The sequence below is a fragment of the Toxotes jaculatrix genome, chromosome 2, assembly GCF_017976425.1.
Source record: "Toxotes jaculatrix isolate fToxJac2 chromosome 2, fToxJac2.pri, whole genome shotgun sequence".
NCBI lineage: Eukaryota > Metazoa > Chordata > Actinopteri > Toxotidae > Toxotes > Toxotes jaculatrix.
In genome coordinates, this window is record NC_054395.1 from 13,354,567 (window position 1) to 13,377,245 (window position 22,679).

Genomic DNA, 22,679 nt, shown 5'->3' on the forward strand with positions numbered 1-22,679 from the left:
CACTATCAGCAGATTTCTCAAGAAACCCATTAAAGCAGTTAGAAAAACAACAAACTTTTCCACAGGCTGTAGTCTCAGTAGACCAGAATACAGTGCAGTCTTACTGCTGGGGGGGGTTGTGCCCTGAATAGACCTTTTTAGGCAGAATTTCTTCACAGGAAGGTTACTGCCACTTTGACCTCTAACCTCTTGGTTGGGACTTTCCAGTTTCAGCTCAGATGGGAGGATCAGCCTCGGAGGCTGAATTTTGTGTAAAAATGATTATTCCTCCACTGATATGTAAAAGCCAGCTGGATGCAAGGAGACTAGGTAAAGTGGTGAAAGGCATTCTGGAAAAATAGGAAATCACTAAAAGGCAAGTGCAAATTCATTGATGTAGCAATTTGCAGATCACAACTCCAAAGTGCTTTATATGTATTTCAGAAGAAAGAAAAGCCCCAATCTAAAAGAGAATATAAAAGAAAATATATAATAATAATTATTATTATATGTTCAAAATATGGGAACAAACATGGGGAGGATGAACGAATGAATAAATAAATGAATGAATGAATGAATGAATGAATGAATAAATAAATAAATAAATAAATAAATAAATAAATAAATAAATAAAAGGGTTTTAACCCTATTCTTGAAGACAGCCAGCTTCACCAATCTTTGTTCCCATTCTTGGAACAATAAGTAAGTTTGCGTCAGAGGATCTAAGAGGTCTGATGGTTTCATATTGTACAAGCAGGTCAGCAGTATATTCTATCCTGTAATGCACTGGGATCCAGTGTAAGGTCTGAAGACCTGGTGTATTGTAATGTTCAACTTTCTTTTTAGATGAAAGACAGAAGGCAGTAGGCAAGGCAGGTTGATGAACAGAAAAGTAAACAGTTCTTGTTCAGAATAAGATTTCAATTCCTGGAAATGTGAAAAGATTTTTCCTGTTTTCCAAAAAATTCCATTTCGAACCTGGGTGAAGCTTGAGGACCACACATCAGCAGACAAATGGACAAAATCATTACAAAATGAATACAGGGAGATGGGAACCTATGGTTCTAAGGACATTAAACAGACCAAGGTCTGTGTCTGTACATGGCTCATGTGGAGGATGTTCAGATGATTTCTTTATGAGTTGTCGAGGTCCCGCCGTGTTGAGTCTGAACAGTCCACTTAACAAATTGCACAGATTTTCAGTCATGTGTGGTGTAGCAGCAGAAAAATCACTGCAGAGCAGGACAGGTTTGCAGTATGAACAAATATCACCACACACACACACACACACACAGACAACCTGAACCTCAACCTGGTTTTAAGAATTTCAAGAAATTCAGAATGAACAAAGCAATTCAAAATGTCTTCATCTGCAGCCACGGTGAAACTCCACACTAGAAAAATGACTGAGGTCAGAGGATCGATAAAGATCCCAGATGTTAACTTTGCACCACAATCACATTTCATCTGTCATGCTGTGTGACAAAGCTACACAGAGATCCTGTGGATTAATGTATTGAGCAGAAACAGATTTGGCTTAGATTTTGATCACAGCACTAACAGTGTAGAATTTCAATAGGCTTGATTCAGGGAAATGACGGTTTGAAAAACACGTCTGGTTCAGTTTTATGCAGAATCAACGCAAAACCAGAAGAAATCCAACATTTCAGTGATTTAGCAGGAACAAATCTGAACTCAAACCAAAGTGTTAACCCATGCCAGCAGTACTACTCAGAGAAGAAGAGGTTAATTAGTTGATCAATTAATTGACACATTTAAAAGCAATTTAGAAAGCTATTTTATCAGTTTATGCAATTAAAAAACTATTATGAAAATAAATACGACTATCAGCTGTAAATTAACTAATAATGAATAAATTCATGTTTTGTAATTTCATTATAATTTTGTCGTTTAATTCACTAATTTGTCTTCCCATCATTTTCCATCTCACGCGTCATTAGTCACCTAATCTTCTGTTTACGGTTTCTGTTTTGTCAACACTCGAAACTGTCAGGAGACTTGTTGTACTTCAAGAGGTCTATTTTTGATAATAACATCTGTACAGTGTGCCATGCAAATAATTTGGCGAGGACCAATATGCAAAAATGCAAAACTGTGTCTTTTCTGTTTGCAGTATATGATTATCTCGTCTTCTTTTGTATGTTTTGAGATGAAATCCAGACCTGTGCCTTATTTAGATATTCAATAATATAAAAAAAAAATCACACATTCTGAAATAGCACTTCTTGTAAATCTTGACTGAGACCGTAATTTGAGTCACAGCTTGTGAATCACTTGTTTATTATTTCCTCTTCATGTTCTTCTCCCACACAGTGACGTGTTTTATTTTTTCCCTCCCAACCACAGACTTTGTTGAAAAGTGAAGAAACGGCGATGTCGTACTGAACAATAATGTATATTATTTTGAAACTGCAAGTGTAAGTCAGTGAGGTGCTGGCCATTGATGTGCCACAGTAGTGTTCAATCAGGGCTTCTCTGCTTTATCCATTACAGCAAAATGCCCAGAGGTACAAAGACTGAGAAGAAAGGCATAAAACTTCAAAAGGCGAATGTTAGATAAAAGGAGATTTCAAGGAGAGAGAAAGGAGTGCTAAAGGTGAGAGAGAAAGTGTGAGAGGAAGAAATAAGGGGAACTGTGAATCATAATGAATACTCACAATGATGTTCTTGTTTCTAGATTTTAAATGGAATTTCATTGATCCTGCCTGATTTGTACGAACCTGACATTTTTATGAACTGTTTGCTCACCCTGAAGAAAGAGTCAGTCGATGGACGGGGTGATGCGTGACTGGTGGAAATACATCGATATCTTGGCTTTGTTGACTTGTTGAATGGGAGGACTTCCAGTACGATTGTAGTCTGGGATTTGAAGAACTCGAAACTAAAAGCTGAAAGCTTCTGTCACCGTGGCTCATGTGTTACTGGAAAAGACTTGTACTTGTTGACGGTACATGTACAGTTCTCACAAGGGAAAGTAGTAATGCGGTTTGCTTGCAACCAGTGAGGAGCACCCACTGACCCAAGAAACACAAATGGTTTAAATCTTTCAGCAAAAGCTTTAAGTACATTTATGGTAACTATGCTCAATAAAGCGAGCAGTAATACTTCCCATGCTAACAGAGAAGAATATTAGATATGCCATTTGAGATTAAAATGAGCCTTAGAAATTTGTTGAAAGTTGAAGAAGTTAAAGAAATTATCTTGGAGGCAAATACATCAGTTATTAAAAGATGTATCTGGACCACACTTTGAAATCCGTATTGAATCAGGATCCTAATAATTCCTCAGTTTTGCTTAAGTCAAATAGTAGGTGGAGTAAAAGGTGCAGTACTGTGTCTGAAAATGAGACCCTTTCTTTGATTCCCAGCAACAAAAGAAAAATGTTGTGTTTCTGGGGCTGTTATTTCACCTATCATATTGCCTTGTTCCCTTCTTTTGTAGCCCCCTCTGGCCACTTCCTAATGCAAAAAAATGCAATTACCACAAGGCTCTGTGAACAGAGGAATATGTATAACACAAACAAAATACCATTCTCAGTAGATTTCTTGGTCTTGTTTTCACAACCTTAGAAACATATTCCCGCTTGTCCTAAAAAACCCAAACTCTGTTCACATAGACTGTAACTAAAATAGCAAATCTGTGGCTCAAAGGTATTACAGTCCCAGATTAGTGCATACAACAACAAGCCCCGGCATGGGCCCTCCTCACAGCAGATTAGCTGTATCAAACAGCTCCTCAGAGATGGGACTCTGCCAGTTTGGCAATGGCTGACCTTCAGCGCTGCACAAGTCCAAGATCTACTTTCTGAATAAATCAATTATTAATCATGAAGGTCTTTAAAAAAAATCACCCAGTCTCATCAAGGCTCTTTTTTTTTTGTGTAGTGTCGCTGAGCAGAGCATGCTTCACTGCGCCTAATACGTCTGTGCCAGAGATAGTTTACCTGAATGAGTCAGGCTCCTGGCGGTAACATATAAAAACACTCAAAGGGCCAGACAACAAGAGAGAGAATAAATACTTACTACTCAGTGTGTGTGCCAGGTTGCCGCGTGGAAATGGATGGATTGTTATTTCGCCATACTTTGTCCTGGTTTCTTATACAATCATTGCACCTAATCACCTTTTCACAGTTCTTCACTCAGTGGGATTTTCATTATCACCTTAATGTCGTTTCTCAAACCTCTTAGCATGTAAGATGAAGAATGAATGATGATGTGTGATTTCCTTTCACCTATCTGAGAGAGGGTGAGACTAAGGTTTGCACTCGGTTTTTCTTAACTCACACCAAAAAAAAAAAATCTAATTCAGAGCTGTCATATTTTCTCCTGTGCACAGAAGACTGAGGGAGCCATGTCGATGACTTATAACAGATGTAATTTTCTATTGCTAAAAAATACAACCCTTAGGGGTTACTGTCACTGTGGCACACATTTTGTGGGTTGGATGCAGTGATGTTCTGGAAAATACAGTTAACTTTATTGAAAGTGGAGAAAACAATGTTTGGGAGAGCCAAGGATGTATGACAAGAACTGCATACTAGAATCCTAAATGGCATCTGCTTTATTCCAATGAAAGTTGGTCACTCAGGGCATAACACTCCAACATTTTCTCTCTTCCTTGCACTCATCCTTTCTTTTGTGGTAGCACTTCAGCTTTACCGAGAAACTATTGTCCATTGTTTGCATGACAACAAGAGGTTGCTTGTAAGGAAAACTTTGGTAAACAGAGATCATTTAAATCATTTGATGGCCAGCATTGTCACTTTTTTCCAAAGAGGTCTTCAAACTCGTGAGTACAAGCGCTCCATCACCGAACAATGGCCGAGTGTTGTTCTCGTAGAAATTGTTCTCATAACGTCAGAGTGATGTGCAGCACACATTCCAATAAAAGCCTTTTTCACTTTCCATGTACATCTTTTATTATTTAGGACTGTTTTATAAGATCTCAGTCATAAACTCAAGATCTGTCTCAGACTGTGGAGATAACACCTTCTCTCATCGTCTCTATGGCAACAGCAGCAATAATACAGTACAGACACATGAAAGAGAATAAAGAAACATATCAGCAATGCCCACTACTATGAGTTGTCTGCTTTTTTCCCAACTCCCTGCAGTGACAAAAGGAGAAGAGCAGTAATTTTTGATGAGTCAAACATTAGATGGCTTAGATTAATCTCTTGAAACCAAAAACAAGGGAAATGCTCTGCAGAAGTGGACATGAGATGCTAAACATTAACCACTTTAAAAAGGTTTTAACTGAAACGCAACTTAATTTTTACTTATTTTCAAACTTTTCTTATGTGCAAAACATTAATTTTGGTCTGAGGTAGTTTAAAAACAAAATTTCTCTCAAAACCCCCCTTTTTTATATTCTTTTAAAACTTTAAATAACACAACAAAATTAATATTCTGTGGATGGCTGAAGGACTGAGTAGCCTGAATCCAACAAAAAGACATTTAAATGTTGAGATGCTCTTGGGAAATATTATTAAATCAAGGTGAAAGGAGTCTGAGACGTTCTCCCTTTCTTTCTGAAATGAAAATGGCTTTTATGGCAGCATTCTTCCTTGTATGAAAAACCACTGAAAACCAGTATACTTCTTTAATGTCAAACATTTTTTTCTTCTTTTCTCCAAGGCTGTGTGGTGACGGTGACGGGGCGGCTCACATTTGTCAGTAACAAGTCAATGGAAATTGAAGTGTTGGTAGATGCTACCTCGCTGGTGGAGGCAGAAAAAGGGAAATATCGTGCCGTCTCTGCCTTCTTCACCTTCATCTCCCTGGACAAGGACAACAAGCCTCTCCCTGTTCCTCCTCTTAAGGTTGGTTCCAAATACACATTGCATGCATTTAAACAGGTCATTTACACAGATTTAGAGTAAAATGTGAGAAATTGTGTCCATCACTTATGGTGTACCCTAAAACCTTGGTTTCTTAGTCCCCTAGCTTATTTTTTTGAGTCCATGGATTTTTATCATGCCTTTCTGCTGAGGCATCACCTTGAATGACTGGATACCTTGTTCAACTTAGTTTATTATGAGAGCTGATAAAGATTGAATCAGAAACTTGTCCTTGGGAAACTTCCTGAATAAAAAAACATGATGAAATATAAAATTTACTTTACAGAGAAGACATGGCCTGGGCCATTCTGTATTTTTGCCCAAAAGAAACGCACTCACAGTTTAATGCTTGTAGACTGTTTTTTCTCCAGGGCTCATTTAGTAAACTCAATCTTCTGTTTCTCCTCTTGTTCCTTAATTGTAACATTCCTTTAGTCAGTGACACAGGTGACTTTTGGAAATCTCGCAGCATGAGAGACATTGTCCTTTATTTGGCAGTTTTGTCTGCTAGTTTGCCTGCTTGTATCTTTCCAGTCCATTAAAGTCTTTGCTGTGCCTGCGTATTGTCCTTAAGCACTGAGGGCTTAATGCTAATATCCGCACAAAATCCCTCGGCGGCCATGTCTGGCTGACTCAGCGCTTATTGTCTGCATGTGAAGTGTGTATGTTTACCTTCAGACAGGAGAGGAATGCCTGCTGTTTGATCTGCCTCCTCAGTACACCACGGTCCGAACCCTGTTTATATGCAAACACTGTATGCACAGGCCATCTGTTTAACTCAGCACTCTGAAATGATTTCCTGGCGCCATTCACACACACACACCCCGATTGTCTCTGTGATGATCCCTTTAAAACCTGTGCAACTTTTGCAGTGAGTGGGATTTAGACAAGAGAGGAGCCATTACAATCACATTCCCAGCACTAAATAAAGGATTTACTGGAGTGCAATTAACATTAATGTTTATTCACTTTCAATGATAATAACAGTCTCTCCATATTTTGTGAGTCAACTGTTCATATTCTGCTTGATGACTTTGGACATTTCTTTCTTGGTTGAATGGTTTAATTTGATTAATTTTTTTTTGGAAGCATGATTCACTATACAACATGGTATGAATCTGTTTCTTGGTTGGGTAATGATAGCATTAGCTTTGCTTTTTACTCAAGCGAAGCCCATAACAATGGCATGGGCTGAGTGCTAGTGTCAAGGAAATTTGACAGGCCAACAGCAGGTCATTATTCTCTCAAGTACACACTTGTACAAAATTCACAGTTTGCACCTGGGCTAATCATTAAACTTTAGGTACGGGCAAAGAACTGAGTAAGACAGGGAAATAAAAGGGAAGACCATAAGTCAAGAACAAAGCCATTTTCTGGGTTAACCTGCATATCTTCTCTTGCCTTAACCAAAATAACAAACCAAAGAAAAATATAGTATGTATACTACAAATTACTGTCTCAAACTGACCTTAAGATCTTAAAAGAAGCATAACACCATGTCCTGTCGTGTTTCGAGTAACATTAGTGTGTAATAAGAAATTTGCAGGAAGAAATCCGAGCTTGGCAGTGTGGCTGAGAGTGAAGTGTGGAAAATGGTTGCTATTGCTGTTATCATGCTAACAAGTCCTGCAATGATCCCCTTCTTACCATAAACATTCTCACACACTTAAAGGTGCAGCATCAGCCTTTAACACCATGACACGTCTGTTTGGGAACAGAGTGTCTGTGCCCTTGCCAGATGTGTGCCGAACCTGCATCTCCTCTGGTCGGCCTTTTCTAAAGCGCCTGTGAGTCTCCCCCATTTCCATTTCACAAAAACGCCGCGTTTGGTTCACCCATTGTCTGCCTCCCTCCATGAATTCATTACCTGGTTTTCCATCTGGCACAAGCTGCTCATGGCTTTTGTTTTTATGGCAGGGAATTGCAGCGATGATTAGAGTCATTGTAATTTCTCTGTTCACCTCAACTTTATGAAAAGAGGGGCTGAAAAAAATCTCTCGGTGATGTTAATAATTCATCGTCGCCGCTATAAATGGAAATCTAAATGGAAATCTAAATGGAGCCCGGACTGCCAGGGCTCTGATGTAGCATGTCAGATAAACAAGGGCAGGAATAGAGAAATTTGTGTGTGTCCATGTGTGAGAGAGAAAATGTTGGACAGAGACACAATATAGACAGACTTTGTTTGTGTGTCAGGCAAAGACAAATAGAGCTCCTGCATGTGTAGGTCTGTATGTGTGAGAGAGGGTTTTTGCGTGTGGATGTGCACGTGCTTGAACAGATCACTGAGCACAAATGCGTGTGTTTATTTATATGGTTGAAAGAAGGATGACGAGGCTCAATCACGACTATTTCTGACTTTATAACTGTTTACTGAGGGCTTAAACGTGGGGTGAGATAGACTCGAAACGAGGGAGTGCCCAACTCTGTTAAAGTTATTCATAGCTGTCAGTCCCTCTGTGTATAACCGAGAAATGACACATGCAGGAAATAAAGTTTAACACGTCAGTCCAATTAACACCTGGATTTCCCCTAACAGTGGAGATGGGACTGTGAGGGATGGAAATGCAACGATGACATTAATTAGCCTGGTATGATTGCACGCTGAACAAAGCACGACAAACGCTTGGCCTCCCTGCACTTCCATTTTAATTTTACCTCAAGCAAATACCACTATCTATTATTCTAAATTGTCCTATCAAATTACATTTGTACATGTGCATGTTGTGATAACAGATTTTTTTTTCCAAAGTGGAAAAGTTGAAAAGTAAAAAAAAGTACTTGTAATTGGTTGCAGGCATGAATACGGCAATGCAGCTCAATTTTCCAAATAAACCTTGTAAGGAAAATCACTGCTGTCATTTTAAAATGGTTGTTGTTTTTTACTGTTCCTATGGCAACAAGATGTTTCCTCAAAGATCATCACCTGGAGAACAAAACTTTCCTCCTCTGTGTTAACATGACAACGTGGCTGGTTACACAAAATGTTTCTCACAATCAGCAGCTAATTAGCTTAGCTTAGCATAAACACTGGAAAAAAAGCAGGTAATAGCTACCCTGTCTCTGTCCAAAGATCACAAAATCTGTCAACTAGTACAAAGTGGTGTTTCAACATGTTAATTAGTGAGCTTTGGAGATGCTGTTCCTATCTTTTTGCTAAGCTAAACTGACCAGCTGCAGGCTGTAGCTTCATATTTAGCATGTGGTCATGAGAATTGTATTCATTTTCTTATTTAACTCTTCATAAGAACTTAAAATAACGATCCAAAAATGCCAAACTTCCTTGAAAGACCTTACTAAGAACTTCTATGAATTTCTAAAAATGCATCTTCCTTCATTCCTTCTCCGCTCCCTCATCCTCCTTAGCCAAAAAAAAAAAAAATCCCCCTCAGATCATCTTTATCTGCCTTTACTGAAAATTATAAAACAAACAAACCTTATTATGTTTCTCACAATTATAAAACAACCCTTTCCACAGTTTATTCCAGGTGCTTATTCTCTGCCCTGATGCAGAATTCAAGTGAGGAGGGTTTTCAACATGAATTCTTAATATTGATCACATGCAGTGTTTGAAATTATTATTATAAGGCACTTTGGTGAACTGGATTGGGTACTGTAAATGGTTAAAATGCATTTCAGTAACGCCCAACTCCACTCCTTCACAGCCACAACTACCAAAGCTCTCTCCTCATTCACATGTAGACTCATTTTCCCAATCTCTGCTGAAAGCGTTCTTTAATTTGCAGCTCTTCCAAAATCTACAGCCTTCATTTCTGTCCCTGACTCTTTTGTATAAATCTTATATGAATCAAAGAGCTACAACCAGAGCTGAAACCTTAATTTGTGTATTCATTACCTGCAGCCTGGGCAGCAAAGTCTGACAAAATCTCATGAAAGGATCAAATGATGTTCTGTGGACACACATTATGAGGAGATTACATTTCACCTCGCCTTTGTATCTCTGGTCCCGTGTTCTACACATAATCCATTCACACTGGAAAAAAAACACTAATCTTTTACAAACACACACATCTTACTTTCAAAATATTTAAGAGGATCAGTCTGAGTTTTCTCCTACTTTTATTTTTTTATGTTCCCACTGAATATCTTAGCTTTCTTTCACACTTTCCAGTCCTTCAATTTAAACATAAAAACACCCCCAGAAAACTAAAAATAAACGTCGAGCCTTCAGATGAAATTCTCATGACATTGTAGCAGATTTTGCTCCAGTTGTGTTCTATAAATAGCCTGATTGAAAATACTTCTTCTGCTATTTTTGACTGCAGGTACTTTTCCCCCATTCTCTCATCCTCGCTTTCTCTCCAGTGAGCCCACTGCGTTTACTATTTTTAGATCTTCCTGTTTTAGCTCAGCAGGGGGTTAGGGACTCTGTGTGTGTGTGTGTGTGTGTGTGTGTGTGTGTGTGTGTGTGTGTGTGTGTGTGTGTGTGTGTGTGTGTGTGTGTGTGTGTGTGGTGGGGTGGGGGGTTGTAGATGAGCTGTCACTAATGTTAGCATACTGTGGGTAATGCTGAAGTAGGGAAAGAGGACAGCATGAGCAGAAGGGAGGATATCAGGGGGATGCTTTGCCTCTCTGCAGTCGTACCCTTGAAAAGTACTGAAATAATATATGTGCACTCTGGGCCATCATAGAAATAATCGAAAATGCCTGGAAGCACATTTGACTAGTGCGTATGTCTTAGTTTTCAAGGGATAGCAGTTGCCTCAAGGTTAGAAAAACAGGCTTGTTACCAGAAGGTCAGGACTTTGAATCCTCGGCCAGTGCAAACTGAATACCAGCTGGTGATGGGAGAATGTGGTTGTTCTGTGGTTACAGTGGGCAGAATCCAAATGTGGATGTGTGTTATGGTATAAATAAAAAGGTGGTTGTTGCTCAAAACTGTGTTCACATCCAGCAATCCTTCTGCAGAGGTAGAAAGGTTAAAATAAGACAGTTAATAAGTGAATGAATTCCTGGTGAACATACACAAGATTTGCTTTCTCTTTATTCCTCTCCATCCTTGCTCATTGTTTCATCATGTCTCTCCTTCCTGTCTTTTTTTATTCAATCTCTCCCTTCATCTCTGACTCCTTCTGCCTCTATTCATCTTTCCTGCCCAGCCTCTCCTTCCATCCCTCCCCTTACCCTCTTTTCTTCATCTCCCCTTCCTTTTCCTCCATCTCGCTCCCTCCTTGCTGGCAGAGGCTCAGCTGGCCTCCCTTGACACGAAAACAAGCCCGGTTGCCATGGCAACCTCCTGTAGTCCACATGAAGTGATGCACATTTTATTTTTAGATGCCTCCCATTCAAGACAATCAGCAACGGGTTAACGGGTACACTCGTGCCAGAGTTGCAGATATTTCTGCCTCTGTGATAATCCAAGGCATGACACAGAGAACATACCGGCGTTTGTTCTCTTAGCGCTTCAGTGCGTGAATCTGTAAAGGATGATTAATTATGAATATTTTGAGTTTTTCATTATACCTCATTCATGAATATGCATGGAAGCCTATACTGTTCCATATTCATAACCAAAACTAAATTACATCCTGTTCTCGTCCTGTTTTGTGAGGAAATGCAACATGGCTTAATCCATTTGTGACAGTGTCAGTAATACCCATTCATAAAACAACCACTTCACTGTTCTTGTGCTTAGACAGACAATAAATGAGATAGATATTTTTTGATAGATAAGTGTTGGGAATCACTTTTTTTGGTGTCTTCCACGTCTAGGTTCATTTTCAATTTCCTACAAATCTCAAAATGATTTTCAGAGAAGAAGAAGAAGAAGGAAAGGGTTACTTGTAATTAAAGACTGCACTGACAGGAGCATAAACAGAGCTGGCTAGTGCTGATGCTCATTTATAACACAAAGTTCAAAACAAGTATGAGTACTTCTGAATTTCCTCAGTATTATTTGTAATTCAAAGCGTTTAAACAAAACATAGCTACAGCTCACCTAAAATCACCTTTATCTTGTTTTTCTTAATCATTTTTTTTTAAATTACTGCCAAACATTTCCCAAAGTATACAAAAGCAATGTTTACATTATTGAGTGAGTTTTTTCCAGATAATGATAGTGGGTCCATTTGTGTCTGAAATAAACATCTTGTTTCAGTTGTGCTCAGAGTATCCTGATCGTCGGCTGGTCTTGCATTTGAAAGCTCAGATACCACTGGCTTGTTGAGCTTTCATTCACTGTATTTACTGCTTTTCATTTAATTCATGAAAGTACAGTATGTTGTCAGAAAAAAAAAATCTAGAAAACAGACAATGATAAAACACCAAACGACATATTGGTCACTGGAATGTAAAGTATGTACCTGTTTATTTTTCAGCAGTGATCGAGTGCTGTAGGGTGAAGTTAAGCCACTGACAAACAACTATCCATTGTAGCTGTATATATCATGTTACCACTTATGCAACAAAGCTGCTACTGAAACTGTGATGAAGCCCAGATTATTGAGGTACTTGAGATGAATGGTTTACCGCATGAACTTCAGACAGTGTAAAATATTAATCATGACTGAACAGAGGGATCCATGGACAGAGGTCCTTTCAGCATTCCAGAAAAGCCAGTGCAGTGTATTTCACAGGATTCGTTTTATGACTACAAATGAAGCGGCTTTCATCATTGTCTAAAATATCATCCTTTGTGTATGAGTGTATTCCTCTCTGTATTTGTCTCTGTCACAAACAACCATATACTGTAGGTTAGTATTCAGACTAATGGCATTCCAGATGGCTATTACTATTATATTTTGAGCCGGTTGCTTACAGCTTAGTGCTACTTTTGAGACTCTGGCATTTGGCAGTGCCACTGATGCCCTGTGCCCACTCTAATAACAGCTCGTGCCAACACAAAGGAACCCCTCTGGCATTTTGCTGGCATTGTCTGAGTGAGTCCCTTTTACAAGCCTTGTCCTTGTTCCAAGTTTACAGCGTTTGGTTTGTAACATTCCACCTGACTGTCCACCTGATGGACAACCAGCACGCCAGGTGAAACAGCTGTTTTTCTTGGCCGTTTGATCTGATTAGCCAAGGCTCCGAGGTCTGATTTTGTCTTGGTTCCCAGTGAAAGACATTCAGATTGATATTTCGTGTCTTCCAGAGCATTCTATTACATTTGACCTTTGATTTATTTATTCATTTATCTGTTCATTTTTGTATTCTAACAATGTGGTATTTTTTTTTAGTCACTCCATTCACTTTCCTCTAGGGCAGAAAACGTCAGTCTGTAGGTCTGTCCGTACACTGTGGTTCAGACCAACATATCTAACAACTAAAAATGGATTACCATGAAATTTTGTATAGACATTCATGGTTCCCAGATGATGTTTCCCAATGGCGTTTCACATTTGAGGGTTGCGAGTGAAATGTTGGTTGAATCGATTTAGATAAAATTTGGTCCAGACTGTTATGTGATGTGATGAAATATTTGAGTTACAATAATGGGAGAAATTACCAAATAACTAATTTGAGAAGAAAGGCTGCTGTTCCCCCTGCTTTCAGTCTGAGGTGGATGCAGTGGAGCCTGTCTTTTCAAACTGCCTTCATGGTACGTATAGTCATGCCTGAGGTATGGTTTATGGGTCAAAACGTGGCATCTTTTGTCTTGAAATAAAATCATTTTTACACGTTAAGGCAGAGTGCAGAAATATTTTTTGTTTGAAATGTGAAACCCAATTGGAATGGAAATATTAAAAGAACATTTTATGTGCCAAAGACACATAAAACAAGCATTAGTGCTTTTTGCTAGGTTCTGCATCAGAGAGTCACCAGTAGTAGTTGATGATCCCGCATAATCATAGTTATTAGACTAGATCCACTGTGGGAATACCAATTATATGGGGACACCAAAAGGACATTTTGAGCGCAGCATTGAATTGTCTCATTGAGTTATGCAAATGTTATTCACATTAGCATAAACATATGCATGTGTACGTGCAGTCTAGCGGTAAAGCGCTCGTAGTATAAGGGACAAATAATGTGTACTCACAGGCATATTATATATATACACACACACATAGACAAAGATGGATAGATATTATAGCTCTGATGTTATGGTTGGTCCACTTACCTCAGAGATCATGAGGTAAAACAGGAGAGATGCCATTATAACTATAAGCAAGATTAACAATTGTTAAAAAAGAAACAAAACATATCACGCTTAGAAGACAGCTTTGATCACATTATAATGCAATTCAAATCGGTCGGTGAGAAGTCAGAATGGATAACGCCAGTTTCTCCTGATGAACCTGAGTTTCTTGGAATTAAAAAAAAAAGAAGTGGAACATTTGGGTCTTGTGAGAAAACCAGGACAGCAGGAGAGATTGCCCATCAATTCGTTTTAAATTGTAACATAATATAAAACATACAAACTGCAGTACAAATTGCTTTCTGTCATCAAACACTCTTGCTTCACATTTCCCCCTGAAAGAATCATCTGTTTCCTTTGCCTTGGACAGAAATGTTAGAGGGACATATGATTTTTCATTAGCAGTAGTCAGGTGTACAGTTTCTTTTAACTGGCTTGTTCATTAAACCGTCTCATGGTGTAGCTGAGTATGGTTTAAAAGTCTAATTAAATTTTAGAGAAGTCCTCAGGGGCCTGAGTGACAGAGAGCGAGTGGGAAGGATGGAGAAAGAGAGGAACATGAGGGGGTTGAAACTGAGAATGAAAGGTACAAACATCCTGAAGACACTGTTAATAAATAAACCATAAACTTCCAAATGGTTGCACATTACTACCATGTGGACTTTTATTTAAACTGTACAGCGTGTGCATTTGTTTGTATGTTTATTTGGGTAAATTCACGTCTGTGTGCACACACTTTAGATGCATTTATTTGCTCGTATCAGTGACACCTTATACCAAATAGTTGTGTATTTTTGCTGACTGCAGAGAAACACACCAGACCAATAACAATTTTACTTTTCACTGATACTACTGGCCAAAAGTAATCTCACCATATTGGTTTAATTTTACTGTGGCTACATAGCTGCAGTCCCATTTTGTGTTTATGTAAATGTTGGAACTGTGGTGAAACTCTCTCTTTTATTATTATTTTTCTTTCTTTTTTTTTTTTGCTTTGAAAGTCATTGAACTGGAATTATCCATTACTTTCAGATGAATGGCAAAAGCAAAATTGACTGAGCAGTATGGTGACTGTTATATAACTAGCACACATCAAACACACCAATACTACAGCTGTAAACTCCTGAACCTGCTCTATACACAGGAGATATTCCCATCGGTGTTGTGTTCGTGGCTCAACATCACTATTTTAATATTCTCATCACATTTGAGTTGTGACCCCTGGGCTTGTCCCTGGCATTATGTTTTGTCATATCTGTTACCACCCTGCTGTCTCCATAAAGTTAAGGTGCCATCTGTCAGCTTTGCACCCAGAGTGCTGCTGAGTGGCAGGTGCTCGTGAATCTGCAAACCACCTGGTGTATCAGAGCAAAGAGCTTCCATCCAAACACATCATTAACGCGGGTATTCACTTTTACAGTATATTTTACATATAGAAACAAACACAAACATACATGCGTACATGCTCACATGCAACACGCCCCCCTGCTCCCTAGGAACAGTGTGTAATGAGGGAGTGAGGAAGCGGGCAGCACCATAAAAGTTACTGTTGACACTGTATCTGGTGGTGGTATTGTTGTTTAAGTCACATGGTTGCCAGGCAGTTTAATTAAACCGTGCAGCCTAGCAAGTGCTTCCTCCCACGAATCAGCAGCCAGACTGAGCTAAGTGAGGGAGAAAGAGAAGATTTGTTCTTCACAGGCTTGAAAGTGCTGCTCAGAATAAAAACAGAAGTGTAAAAGTGATTCATAGCAGCTGTAAATCCAGGGGGGAGCTTCCCAGATTTCCTGGTTATGGAGGCGCTATCAATATCAAAAGGTATAATACAATTATATGTTGTGTATTAAATCTTAAAACTGCATGGGAATCTGCCTATAGCACCCTGTTATGGAAGCACATAATGATGCTGCGGTACAGCACAGTAGTACAGCTGAAAACATCAGGGTTCATCCAGCTAGGGGCTGTGAATATCCACAGCCTTTTTTCCAGAAATCTATAAATCAGTGTGCGTTACCAATGGACCACAATGTTGGTCAAAAGAAGATGTGACCATGAAAGGTCAGCAGTCACCAAAAATCAGAGGAAGGATCTTTTAGGAACCTTTGCTGTAACATAAAATTTAACGCAATCTGACGAGTAGCTGTTTTGATCATATATCTTATGACCAATATATCTTATAACTGATCGCCATCCTTACTGTATGTCTTTTTGTCAGTGTTGTAGAAATACAAATTTACATTCTGATATGTTGTTGAAATGCAGCTAAAGGAATTTCACATGTATCAATGTCCTGCAAATCATCTTGCAAATCATCTCATGTGTTCAACTTTACTTAAATGCTAATCTACTTCATTCCACTTTGTATGCATATAATGCAGAAACTCTCCAAGTTACAAGCGCTCATTCTGTACCTCACTGAGAAGATGAATGACAATTATAATAGCACAGACTGGTAAAACAGTTGAGAGCTTCATGCCGGTGAAACATTCCAATGCGTGATATTTGTAAATGATGAATGTGTCTGAAAACAAATGCTTTTTTTTTTTTGTCTTTTTGCTTGTTTCTCAGATTGAAGGAGAGGAGGAGCAGAGGCGTGCTGAGGAGGGAAAAGCACGTTACCTCCAGAATAAAGCAAAGAGACTTTCAGATAAGGAGCGTCAGCAGTGACGCCGCAGCTCACCAGGATTTAACGCCTGCGACAATAGTATATCTACCCCACACAACACACATACAGTATGAAGGAAATGAAAACTCTCTCTCCTGTTCAGTAATTGTAGCCTCCTGTTAAACTTAAACCTGTGATTATGTTTTCCTGTGCTACTCACCAAAGTGTCCACATATAGCTGTACTGTATATGTATGTAAAAGTAAGAGTACATATTTTAATTTGGGGACATTTTTATTAATGTATGAAGACTGTTCATGATCACTGTCAGTGCAAAGAGACAGTCTGATTGTATGTAGAAGTAAGAGTACTATTTTGTTCTAAGAAGATTTTTAAGTATGAAGACTTCATGATTGGTGTCAGTGCAAAGCGATAGTCTGAGCGCAAGAAAAATGATGAATAAGTGAGTGAATAATGATGAATAAAAGATCCAAGCGTGAGTCTGGGGCTCTCGCCTCGCGTCCTTGATAGTTTGATGATGATGATGATGTCACTGTCTTGGGCATGCCTTGGCAGAGAGGGCACACGCTATCCGTCTTTTCAGCACTGTGTCTTTCACAGAGAAACCGAGGGAGCTTAGGGGCTTTGACTCAACTTGCATCTCTCCCACGCCCGCCCTCCCCCTCCTTCCTCTGTGCTCTGCTCTTCCTCTGCCTGTCTGTCACACTCTCACTCCAGCCTTCGCTCTGCCTTACCGAGCTCTCCTTCCCTTCTCCTGGTTACTGTCATGTCCTCATCCGTCTCCATTCTCTAGCAATGTCACTTTCTTGCTTCTCTCATTCACTCTGTTTGTCCCTCTGTCTGTTCTCCATTCTTCTCCCTGTCTCACTCTCTTTGTCTCCAGATAAGATGTGAGGACTCATTGCAGCCTGATAGGAACCAGAACTGGGGAAAACAATGTATCTACATGTAAATGTTTCTCTTCAGAAAGATCAGAAAAATGAATTGGGGTCAGCAGCAGCCAGTGAGAAATCAATATCCAGATGGACATGCGGGGACTGAAACAGCTGTGATTAATAACCTGCCATAAGAACTCCTGTTCAAATATTTAGTAGGAATGGTTTGTCATTTGTGCGTTGAAAAACTCAGACTTGAATCTGATTTATCAGTAGGAGTAGTTTCAGCCCTGTGCAACAGATGGCAAGGACTAATTTGAGATCAAAACCAAAGTGAAATTATAAGATTAAAGCTCAGTGAGAGAGCTCTCTGAGGAACAGAGTGCCACACAGGTCTAACACTCAGCAAAATGCCTTTTTGTTTGGACCTTTGTTCCTCCTTGTACCGTTTTTTTCTTACACAGACAGAAACTGATTTGTCATTGGATCTTGAAGGTTATTGTTTTTCCCCTGAGTCCCTCCAGCAGAGTATGTGTGCTTTTCATTTCCCCTATGAAAATAAAGTTAGGCTCAAGCTGCACTGGGGGGATATATCTATTTTTAACCCCAGTGAAGTCGAAGCATCTGGTGGGAGCAGGAGAAGACAGGGAGACAGGATCCATCTTAGATGGCAAGATAAGACTTCTGGGAAATATGACTTTCTGAAAAGCATCTGGCTCATGTACAGTATCAACACAGACACACCAGAGTTATTTTTTTGATATTAACACATTTAAAAAAAAAAAAAACAAGTGTCATTTCTCATCATTCACAACAGCTTTCATTACTGTCTTCGGCCATTTCAGCTGGCAGCAGCTGGCTTTTATATGTAGAGACACAATATGGTAACCATGGTTACTTATGTGGAAGAACAGACTTGAAATAGAAGAGATGACATTATCAGAAATAGATGTTTCTCTTCCAGGTAGCAACAAAAATGATGAAATCTGCTATAACTTGCAGTATATACTCCCACCAGAGAATAATGAAATGAAGGCAAAAGCTGATCTCAAATGTCCACTCATGTCTTTGAATCTAAATTAAGGGATAGCAGCCCTCTCACAGCTTTGTCCCAGCGTAAAGAGACTGACAAGGCTACTCAGAAGATGAATGATCCTCTGGTGCAGGAGAAAAACCATTAAGGGCTCTGAAGGAAGGATAAACGATAAAGCTCGGCTTTCATTAGCAAGCGACCCGCTTTGCATTTTTTCTGCTCGTTGTGCGCACAGCTTGGGAATGTCTCCGTCGTCAGTCATTTTCCGGCGGCAGGGGCTCTGCTTCCACACATGAAACGAGACACAGGAACCTGAACTGTGAGCATATTATACTTCAAGGTCACGCGTGAAAACGAGTCTGTCAATATTTGCGTGAGGCAATGCTTCTGTTAACTCAATGCTTCCTTTTTGTTTGTGGAAAAAGTTGTTTTGTTTGTTCTTCCTGGAACACCTTCACAGAGCACAGATACGAGTCCTACATTCAGCCTTCCTCTGTTCTCTGGGCTCGGAGCCAGCAGGGCTTTCCTTGCAGAGGAGTAGGTGATGGGCCGTACTTTGTCTGGCCTGGAACCTCCCTTTTTTTTTTCACATCCACAGGGGACCTCACTGGGAGTACTACTAAATTAGGCTACCTCTGACTGTAAGGCACACAAACTCCTCCACACAGAGAGGTGGCAATCCTGAGAGGACATGGAAAAGTAGACTGTAAGAGAGCACATCGGCAGGACATTCAAAACAATGTTAAGTATTAAAGAGCTGCTGTGTCTGTGCTTTGTGTGTGTGTGCGTGTGTGTGTGTGTGTGTGTGTGATGTGATGTGTACTCATGGAGCTGACGGTGAGAGTGGAGGGCAGCCCGGTGCCAGTGGAGCCAGTGGGCGGGAATGCCTTCTGTTACTTTTTACTTCCAGGTCACCTAGCATCACACAGGAGAGGCTAGAGATGGACAGTCTGCTTCTTTTAACAAACTCAAACTCTCTTGAATAAAACATCTTTAAGAGGCTACACCTGTACTTCTCCATGCACCCTCAGAATCACCAATTAATTTCAGAATCTAAACATTTTGTTACATAAGCTTTGCCTAAAATTTTCACCAGAAATAAGATTGATTTTTTTTTTCATTGCAGGCCATTCAGTACGTGTAGGAGGTCTGAGATAAGTGATGTCCTTTGTAATTCTGTGAAATGATTGCTAGTTCATGCACCCTCTAAATGATTTGCTGAAGTAGTCCTAACTCACTTTACTTAATAATGAACATCTTGAAGAGGCTCTGAGATAAAGGTAGATTAGCTCCTGCAGAGTAATAGACACTCAAATTTAACAGTGCTGTTAACTGAAATGATGTTTTGGACACATTTGTGAGTCAAAGTGCGTCATTTGCTTTTAAAGTTGCTCAACAAAATGTGAATGTGCAATCATGTAGAGAAACTTTTTACTCATTTCCCTTCACAACCTTCCCCTCTTTTGTTCTCTGTACCTCTCACACACACTCCTAGTGTCTGCACACACAATCAGCTTCTGCTCTTTCATCTCCTTTCCCTCTTCTCGTGTTGTCTTGCATCAAAAGGGTCTTTTCTTCAGCTTCTGTTGTACTTCTGAAATTTTAGGAAATTCCAACAACAGTGAGGAGACTCTGTGTAACAGTGTCAGTGAGCTATCTACGTATTGTAATTTTTACCTCTGAGAAAGCTCTTCCAGCCCTCCCAAGCACAGTGAGTGAGCAGTAGCAGCTGTGATGTGGACCATGCTCCCACTATGTCATGGCTGTTGGAGTGAAAAGGCTTGGAATCGGCTGCTGGGCTCCCAGGTTCACTGCTGATGTTGAGGGGATGCATTGACATCATTATACAGAGCTTTACAGCGGTGTCCAACAAGACAAGCAGAATGAAAGCTCAGACAACCAGACAGGTTTTAAACAAGTCTCCAGATCATCCCAGTTATCTAAACCACATTTTAGGAAGAGAGAATTATTATCATTCAGTTTTACTCACTCAAAGTAAGATTTAGGAAACAGCACTCAACTCTGGACTCATTTAAAAACTGAAGGTTTGTAATGTTGTGAACTTACAGCATTAATTAGATAGAATGTGTTGTTTCTGCTGCAGTGCCATTGTGCATTTGCATAATAAGAAGAATGTAAACCATTGAGGTTGCAGTGTATCTGTAAGTATTGACTGGATCAGATGGGAAGCTCAGGGGAAATGTCCTACTGTGCCTCAGTATCTAGAGGACCTTCTCTCCATAAAGCACTTCAGCACTGAAAGGCCTGGCTGTGCACTGCACTGGCAGCTCCCAGGTGTGGCTGTGTGTATCCATTTTAATGAATGGGAAGCTGGGAGAGAGCTGCACTACTCATCAGACCATCCACCAAATAAATGAAAAATGAAAATAATCCTTATAATAGTGGCAAAAAAAAGCAAGGCACCGCGGGCCTCTCTCCTCTCATGCAGGCCTATTAGTTTTCTCACTGGGTACAATCAAAGCCCTGAGGGGGGAAAGCCGTTCTTATACAAATCATGCAGTCTTACATAACAAGTCGTATAATGTCAATGAAAAGGGCCCATTTAAAGGGGCATGAATAACACGAGAAAAGGACGTGCATTAATGCGATTGTAGCATATGGGAGGCTGGATGCAGCAGTCCATCTCTAAGGTGATGCAATGGCTAAATCAGATTCCGTGCATCAGAGACTTATATCTGCCATAGCATGTTCCAGCAATATCTTCTTTTCTCTGGAGTCCTCTTAGTCAAAGCTGAATGGAGTCCGTTTTTAAGCAGCTCATTCACATTACACCTTTAATGAAAGTATGCCTTCGTGTTCATTGAGAAATTAGAGGCCCCTTTCTTTCTTTCATTCTTTCTTTTAATTCAAAGCAAATGTGCAACATACAGGAGCAGCTCTGTCGACCTCTTTATCCATGAATTATTTCTTATTGCGGTTCACTCCCACGGCCACGGAGAGTCTGACACACGAACGCGCCTGAGCTGTCGGGAGCGCGCAGCAGTCATACCTCATCCGTCGCTCGCCTCGCCAGGGTCGGGTAATTGAAGGAAGAAATTCGGGGTTTTTTGTTTTTACCTGAAATTATCCGGGTGTTTTTTTTTCTTTTTAGCGCTCGTGCCGTTTGCGCGACCGTCCGCCGCGTGGCGAAGCAGCTGAAATTTAAACCCAACTCGTCGATAATTTTACATCTTTTTTTTTCCCGCCCTGTCAATGAGACAAAGAGGGCAACAAGATACGAGAGGAGTACAGCTGTGGTGATGTGGTGTTTCAGGGCTCATCCTTCGTTTCGCAGGTCATTCCTTTAACTTGATGCCGTCGACACCGCCGTCGCCGCTGTTCCGTTCTGGGGGGGATGTAGCTAAATGCTGGGAAGCCACTTTTTTAAAGGACCTGAACTGATGTGACTCAAACAGAGTGTTTTCATTCCACGGAGCAATGAGCCTTTAGGAGCCTACACGTCTCGCCAAAGGTAATGCAAGACTCACACAGCTGGTTATGATAATGTGGTGATTACCTCATTTTTTAAAAATGGGGTGTCAAACAAATCAACAAGGCTTCATCCAAACAGGTGGTGGTGGTGGTGTCCTGCAGCACGAGAAGCCCAACTGATGAGAGGGAGGAGTGGGGGGGAGTAAATGTAAATATTTGCATTGAAATGTAACATTCCTGTGGTCCTGCTGTGCAAATATGACCTATTTTCAGGATTGTTTGATAACCAAATTGCATACAAGACAAATCCGGATGAAGAAGTGGCCTAAGTGAAAGGTTGAATTAGAAATATGAAACACTCTGGGCTATGTTTCACACCAGCTCAGCAGAGTGAGGAGCGTCTTTTACATTAAATCAGTGTGCTGGATTAAGAATGGTAATTACACAGAGCTGGTAGGTGTGGGATTACTGGATATCACCGAGATTAGACACTGAGTTGACACTGTGTTGGTGATAGAAAGAAAAACGCACCAGTAATAGGAACAAATAACCTAGTAGTTTACCTAGAGTAGCAAGGCTGTTTTTGACGTTAGAACAGAATACTGAGTATCTTGTAATCTCAAATCTGATCAGACACAGAAATGGGATATGGAAACAGACAATCACTGAAATGTGTTGTGCACAATTTTAGCAATGCTTCACACCTCCAACACTGATTTTATCAGTGCTACTTCATGTCTTCTTTGTGTTTTTCGTTATAGCTGTTTTGTCAAAATA

General features: G+C 40.0%; 2 protein-coding genes across 3 annotated transcripts in view; both read left to right on the forward strand.

The window, feature by feature from the left end:
• Nucleotides 1–17,041, forward strand: part of acot7 (acyl-CoA thioesterase 7) — a 45,179-nt gene extending 28,138 nt beyond the window's left edge. For both annotated transcript variants that reach the window (XM_041056855.1, XM_041056864.1), the window contains 2 exons: nt 5,637–5,821; nt 16,506–17,041. In XM_041056855.1, the coding sequence (XP_040912789.1) occupies nt 5,637–5,821; nt 16,506–16,604 (284 nt within the window). In that variant the 3' untranslated portion in view covers nt 16,605–17,041. The remainder of the gene's footprint in view (nt 1–5,636; nt 5,822–16,505) is intronic.
• A 4,484-nt stretch (nt 17,042–21,525) lies between these two features.
• Nucleotides 21,526–22,679, forward strand: part of LOC121186880 (probable G-protein coupled receptor 153) — a 36,094-nt gene continuing 34,940 nt past the window's right edge. Inside the window, exon 1 of the mRNA XM_041045760.1 lies at nt 21,526–21,942. The gene's annotated coding sequence lies outside the window, so the exon portion shown is untranslated. The remainder of the gene's footprint in view (nt 21,943–22,679) is intronic.